General features: G+C 37.7%; 1 protein-coding gene across 16 annotated transcripts in view; it reads right to left on the bottom strand.

Moving 5' to 3' along the window:
- Nucleotides 1–7,403, bottom strand: part of cacna1da (calcium channel, voltage-dependent, L type, alpha 1D subunit, a) — an 80,196-nt gene that overhangs the window by 41,220 nt on the left and 31,573 nt on the right. For 12 of the 16 annotated variants that reach the window (XM_015028731.1, XM_015028730.1, XM_015028733.1 and 9 more), the window contains exons 9-13: nt 5,153–5,322; nt 3,841–3,915; nt 1,315–1,402; nt 1,161–1,187; nt 655–815 (exon numbers count right to left, since the gene is read on the bottom strand). In XM_015028731.1, coding sequence (XP_014884217.1) covers nt 655–815; nt 1,161–1,187; nt 1,315–1,402; nt 3,841–3,915; nt 5,153–5,322 — 521 coding nt within the window. The remainder of the gene's footprint in view (nt 1–654; nt 816–1,160; nt 1,188–1,314; nt 1,403–3,840; nt 3,916–5,152; nt 5,323–7,403) is intronic. The other 4 variants (XM_015028737.1, XM_015028745.1, XM_015028743.1 and 1 more) reach the window with 1 other exon arrangement.

The raw sequence follows: 7,403 nt of genomic DNA, 5'->3' as shown, positions 1-7,403 counted from the left end.
AGTGTTTGGTGAAAAAAAAAAAAAAAAAAAAAAAAAGGAGAAAGACGAAAAAAAAAAAAAAAAAAAAAAAAAAAAAAAAAAGCAAATCAAAAATGTACATAAACACAATTAGACTGAGTTCAGTGTAGGCCGGTGCACAGCTGAGTGTAGATCGATATGACAAATTAAACACCCACATCATTGTTACCCAAGCTGTTGTATCGGGCTAACCTGGCTAGCAGTGATTATCACAATCGTTTGAACTCAACCTTTCTTTCTCCCAGCCTTTCATTCTTTCATCCCTCCTCCATCCCTTATTTTATCTCTATCTCTTTCACACCTTCATCCTTATCTTCCTCATCCCTCTCATCCCACATCTGTACGAACTTCATTCCTCCCCTATTATCTCTGTTATTTCTAATCCCTATTTATCTCATCCTCCATCCATCCTAATCTTTTCATCCCTCTCTGTTTTTCATGTTTCTCATCCTCTACTATATATTGTCCATCATCTCTACTTTGTATTATTTGCTCTGTTTTTCTCAGTTGGAGAAAGCATTTATAAAACAGTTACCCAGATTATCATAAAAAATCCTCAAATCTCCCCCAAACAATTTAAAAGTAGTGATGTGGTTCTTGTTAGAAGACAGACATGTCTATGCATGCAGATCGTACCCTGAACTTGTGTTAACCACAGAGGCTGGTTGTAATGCTCCGATGAGATGGTGAGCGTGTTGAGGAACACCAGGATGATGACCAGCCAGTAAAAAGGTACCGACTTCACAGCCAAACGGCACTTCCTGCGGCAGAACCTGTTCCAGCGGCGCCAGCGCCGACTACAAGAGGAGAGGGTATGATAAATAAAACCTTAAGTTAAGAAAATACACACCATGCAGTCTTGATACTACAGCGCAAGCCTCAAGGGGACTGTGTGAGTAAAATTTTGCAAGTCATACTGAACAGCAAATGAGCTAAAAACACGGAGTAAGGCTTTTCTATAAAAATACTTTAAGGTACATGCTGACCTTATGAAAGCTGCTAATTTATCATCCCCAGAAAATAAAGAAACTTATTATGTATAAAGTAAAGCAAGAGCCGCTAACAGGCTAATAGTCACATACGATCACAACTTATACCAGAAGCTTTGTACACTAGAAGATGTACCTAAAACATATACTGACCTGAACTTTGACTTTGAGATTTTCTGACTGAAAGAAAAAACAAAAATTAGTTTAAAAAACTGCTAGGAGTACTGAGAGATAAAAGTTGTGAAATCCCATTGCGAGTTAAAGGTTTAAAGCAATGTGGACTAGCTGCAGGTTGCTCTGTACTGACCACAAAGGTCCACAGCAGGGTGTCTTTTCATCCTCCACGTTCTGATTCTCGGTGTTCACAGACTCTGTTTCACTGGCTGGAACGCTCGCTGCAGCAGCACACAGAACAACCATTAGCAACTATAAAATCACATGCTGATTTTTTTTTTTTTAAATCATACAAACCACACCAAAAAGTGCAAACAGAAATAAAATTCTTAATCCACGTAATTCTTAAAGTTTACATAAAATCTGGAAAGTGTTCAATCACTGCTGAACAGTAAATAGAAGACAGTCAAAGATCTCTGTGCAACAAGAGCATCCATAGAGACAAAAAGGAGCAGCTGTGTTTCTGTCATCATCAGTATCATCCTGAAGGCGCTGCAAGGCAGTCATGTTACAGGCAAATACACAGCTGCTGTACCAGGGACAACCAATACTAAAAAAAATAAACGAATAAAAATAACATGGAAGACATTGGAGAGAGTAGGTTGGAGCTCCTATCACTTGTCTTTGAAATGCTGCTACACTTGATTTACTATGATATAAAGACAGACTGTGGCGACACTCGATGAGTCGTGTGAAATGTCTCGGCTCTTAAATTCAGGTGCTTCTGCTGAGCTTATGTGGGGAAGTTGTCTTTGATTGCTGAGCTTTCAGACAGATTTCAGCTCTGAGAACAGTGCTGGCTGCTGGAGTCGTGATCTGGGTTTAGCCCCGTTTCCCATATTCAGACTTCTGCTTTTAAACTAGGGCACACGGTGTTAAGTATGTTAAGTGGCTGCTACTGTGCACAGAACTATTATCACAAAAAAAAACAGTCTCATTTATTGGCTGACATGTAAGGTTAAGGGAAAGGATATGGAAGTGAAGGTGTACTCTTTAGGCTGTCCAGTAGTAAACCATGCACAGTGACAAACATACAGTAAATCAGTCTGTGCTGATTTTATAAGTAATATAGTTCTATTATTAGTAAAAAAAAACACGAGGAAATTTTCATCTTGAAAAGTTTTGACTGTGGATCACATTGCTGAAATCTCAAAAATACAATTTTATTCCCAATCAGTGAATGCATTGTGTCGAGTTGATAACAACATCTACAATCTTTAGTGATATTACTAATTAAAAAGGACCTAATTTAGCTATTTTTAGCTCCAGCGAGGAGTTTAAAGGAAGTCAGAGGAAGCAGAGATGAAACGGTATTTTCATTCAAGCTGTTTGAGAGAAAAACGTTATGCAGATAGCAGGAAGGCTGTATGAGGGCTTCACCTTCTATCTTTTATGGAACATGCTGGATTTGGAAAACTCGGGAGTCTTTTGGAAATCTCACAGTTAAGATAAGGGTCAACATTTTGCATATTCCCAGAATAAAAAAGAAGGATGCTATTTTTGTGATGCTAACCACACTAACAGCACAACTTACTGTTAGTGAAGGCTGTTTGGAAGACTGAACTCATTTGTCAATGTTTCAAAGTATTAGCAAAACTCTTTTTTTCAGTGACAAAGCTCTATGTAAACCATAGCCACTTAAATAAAAAGGAATGTACTTTTAAAGCTGTTTCTACTGTATATAGTCTTAAATAATAGTTCTTAAAAAGGAAAGAAATCAGAATCTGTCAGAATTGATATCACAAGGCCAAAGCTTTTCAAAAACTGGAAACTGGAATCAGTATCAAAGCTTATAATGATGCATTTAAAACGATCCGTGTTGTCAGTATGTAAATTGAGGAGCTGTGCTTAAGGTTAGTGTTTATACAACTGACTTTACAGCATCAGCAGCAAAAGGTTAGAGGTTTTAAAAGTTTTATCTATCTCAAAGACATCTGGCCGCAACATGTCCCCTCAAGGTAGAATGAATAAAGTACCCTAATTATCTTGATATGCTTTGGTTAATAGGAACTGCATTTCGCCTGAGCCTGCAGCATATGGCGCAAAGTAATATCAGCCACTCATCTTTTCAACGCTTTCGGGTTTTTACTATAATCATTTAAGAAATGTAATTCCAATTTGTGCCATCTGGCTATGAGATTGGATCTTAGCTTGTGTTACAGCATGTATCTGTGTATAAATATCCCATTTAAGAAAGTTATTTTTAACATATAAAAATAAGTGTCCCATCCAAAAGGGGAAAACTATCTCTCTCCCTTTCTAAAAAATAAGGGCCGGGATGTAAAATATGAGTTTTCAAGCATATTCTCTGTCTTTATTCTACAATAAACACTCTTTTTTTAAGAAACTAAAGAGAGTTTGTTTCACCAACAGATACAAAAAAAACAAGAGACTAAAGGATAAGAATAAAAAGTATTGTTATATATTGTGAGGTAGCAGATCACCAGAGATAATTTGTTTTTCATTTGTTTTGTAGGGATACCATGCTATTTTCAGTAATTCAGCATTTTCCAAGAACAATCCATACCTAAAACTGTTACTAAATATCAGCACAGGTTATTTATTTACATCATGTGATAAAAACAACAGACACATACAGATTGGGCAAACACAGACACACTAAGCTTGAGAACACTGGAGGGAGAACCACAGGATTTACCATGAGTGTCGGACGACTGGCTGAACCACCCAAACCTTCCTTTCTTCTTCTCGGTGAGGTCAGCCAGAGTCACCCCTTCATGTGCAATGCATGCAAGCCCCCATGCATTCAGACACAACGGCACAGCAGAGGGACATGGGGAGGGCGAGAATGGGCTGCTATCAAAATGGGTCAGAGCAGACAAGCACCACAGGACAACAACAGTATTCAAAATATCAATATCCAACAATGACAAAAGCAGCAGGAGTCACACTGGACTGCAGACACTGAGTAGGGCAGAAGAACAACAACGGAGAGCAGTTAGTCACAGGAAGCATCTGGAAGTGACGAGGACCTGGACTAACATGCGAACATGTTAGCTGCAGGGACTCATGGAGAACCGACTGACACGTGAAGTTGGATGAAGATGGGATTTTTGAGCAGAAAAAGGTGTGGAACATCAGCCTTCTGGGAAAATATTCAGAGTAACGCTGCATGTGAAACTTGAAAAGTAATATAGAATGAGAAACTGAGCAATGGGTGTGGCAATCGCAGTTGGAGCTCATGAATGAATATGCAAATGACGCAATAAGCTGTAATCACCATTATCAAAGATGAGGTGAGGCCAAAGCATGTTGTCACTTCTGCATCATGTTTTGGAACTTAAAGAAAGAAGATCTGGATTGAGAGTTTTTCTTCTGCTAAAGTCATTTGTCAGATTTTTTCCTCTCTGATGGGATTATATAGTTTGTCGAGATTTAGCCCAAGCAAAACTCACTGGTCTAAAAAAGTCCTAAGATTAGCTGTGGAAATGTAAAAGGGCCTTAAAGCAAAACTCAAAGACAGCATTATTTGCTTTAGTAATGTCAGTTATTTTCTATATTTAGTTAAATGCTCTGGAAAACACCTCAAATATTTACAAAATATTTTTGGAGACTTTTCTTAAATAATTGTGATGATTATGAAGCTGAGCTGACAGCAACACACTTTTTTAAATTCCTGAAAATATTCAGGAGTGTGTAAGCTTTAATTTAACTATATATTATTGGCAAATAAATTTAAAAGAATGTGATTTATTTTATTCTACCTGATGGTCATTTTCTAACATCCTGAGTTCAGCTTTTTCTTTGCACATCTTGTGTTTGAAGAGCCTCGCTTGCCTGTAGGTTTTAGCGCAAAGAGTTAATTTGGTCACCAGGAAATGTGCCACTCCGTAAGTGAAGCCCAAAGCTTTCATGCCAACAAAAAAATTAATGCTCCTGAATATTTTCCTTAACAATCCAAGTTCAGCAATGTTCTTGTGAGAGAGAGGAAGCAGAGGACGGTTGCTTACGGTTTCTCTTGCTCCCCTCCTCAGCCTCGTCCTCGTTGTCAGGGTCAATATCTTCAGCCTGAGTGATCCAGTCCAGGTAGCCCTTCAGGTCCTCCTCCAGCTGCTGCTTCTCACGCAGCTTCTGGAAGTCTCCTCGAGCTTTAGCTTTCTCTCTCTCCTTAGAGAACTCTCTGGAATATGGAAGCAGCAATCATAGACAAAAACAAACATACACATACAAAGATGGGCATGAGTTAATGCAAACACAAAGAAAAACAAGCGTTCACAGCAAACAAGAGCGGCTCTTTCACACACAACAGAATATCTGTTTTCTAGCATTAAATTATCTGATTTATTGTTTTTTGGGGGTTTTTTGGGCATGGCTTAACATTTCAGTTTGTGTTTTTCTGAACTCTTGCCACTGGAGGGAGATGCGCACCTTACAGAGACGGCACAGTACTATAAATAGAGTCCAGCAATATAGTATCATATCCTTGAGGCGATCGTCTTAATCATACAGAAAAGGTAAATTTCTACAGACAGATAGTTTTATAAAAACATGCAACACTCATATTAAATAATAGCTTATAGGAATTATTAAATAGTGAAACTATGAAAGAAGAAAAATGTTTATACTAAGACAAATACACATTTAGGCTGCTGTAATGACTAAGTTAAATACCTAACAATTACGCAATATTTAGGTGACTAAAGCACAAGGCGCAAAGAGAAATGTCCTAACCAGTGAGGAGGCTGCTCAAAAACGTTAGATGTAAAGTAAGCGAAAAGATAACATCAATTTAAAACCATCTACAGGAACTCCTCGTCCACCTGGTGTGACAGCTCTGTCAACCTTAATGGATTTCTAAAAAAGGAAAATTAAACTCTCCTTCCTACTGGTCAACCAGCTAGAGTTAAATCTACTGTAACACCCCGCCCGGCGCTGCAGCGGCGGGAAAGCAAACCAGGCTTTGAGAGAGCTTAGGAGCGCAGAGGGAGTGAAGGGCGAGGAACAAGATTAATTTTTCTCTCAGGAGATGACTGGGTTTGGGACAGGCTGAAGGCAGAAATGTTCACAATGCAGCTGTCATAGACAGGATGTAAGAGTTCAGAATCAAAACAGCCAAGAAATTTACCAACACTTTACAGGTGAATTAGAATATTTCTGAAATGTTTAGTAATTAGATTACTGAAATGAAATAATATAGATTTAATGCATGGTTGTATTTTGACATGCTTTTTTCTGTTAATGGTGAACATTATGGCTTATAGCTAATGGAAACAGATAAAAAAAAAAAACACCAATAAATTTTCAGCACAAAAATATCACCTTCCCGAAAAACATGTTCAATGAATAGAATCATAGACAAGATTGTTGATTGTTGATAATTCTCCAGGTGAAGTCACTGACATGCTACATGAGCAGCATTAGCCACAAAGTGTCACTGGTGAAGAGGTTTACAGAGTGTTGTCACATAGTGTACCAATGGGAAGTTCAGTGGAAGGAAAAGCTGTGGTATAAAAAGTTGTTCAAATAACAGTGATAATAACAATAGCACTAAGAAGCCTGTGAAGCAAAGCCCATGCAAACGTGTGAGGTAGATTCACCAAGTGTGGGCTGTGGCTAGACTCTGTGCTTCAAGAGTCACAATCCAAGACATGGGCAACAACTGTTTGTGCTTCATCCAAATAAATTTAACTTAAAGTTAAGTTGAATTCAAAAATGTGATGGAAAAAGGTGGAAGTTAAAACAAATGCTGACTAAGTGTGATTGACTGCCCAGGAAAGTAGCCTGAACAAAATCCCATAGAGAAAATATAAGATGAGATGAGGAACGCAAGATGTTGACTTGCTGAATGTTTCTGCAAACTGGGCTCAACTAACACAACAGCAGAGCCACAGGCGGCTTGCCTCCATGTTATGCCACATTGATCCAGTAATTCATGCAAGAAAAGCCTCCACAAAGTATCAAGTAAACCTTTTGGTATAAAACACATTTTATACTGATTGACAGAACCTGAACATTGGCTTTTAGTAGCTATAACCGATAATGTTCAAAATTAATATAAGTTTCTTGAAATATATCACTATATAACAAGGCCTGTCACAATAAACAATAAATCAATTAATCACATGATAAATTAAAAGACACTCAATAATTTAAATTTTCTTGATTTATCGTTTTTCTCTCTCTCTCTTTTTTTTTTTTTTTACAAAAAAATGATAAAAAAAAATGTATGGGTTTTGTTTTGACTCATCTCTTCCGTATGAA

This window comes from Poecilia latipinna, unplaced genomic scaffold (genome assembly GCF_001443285.1).
Source record: "Poecilia latipinna isolate Pla-1442-1.1 unplaced genomic scaffold, P_latipinna-1.0 Scaffold133, whole genome shotgun sequence".
Taxonomy (NCBI): Eukaryota; Metazoa; Chordata; class Actinopteri; order Cyprinodontiformes; family Poeciliidae; genus Poecilia; species Poecilia latipinna.
The sequence above is the reverse complement of the archived record's forward strand: the minus strand, read 5'-3'. Positions and strand labels throughout refer to the sequence as shown.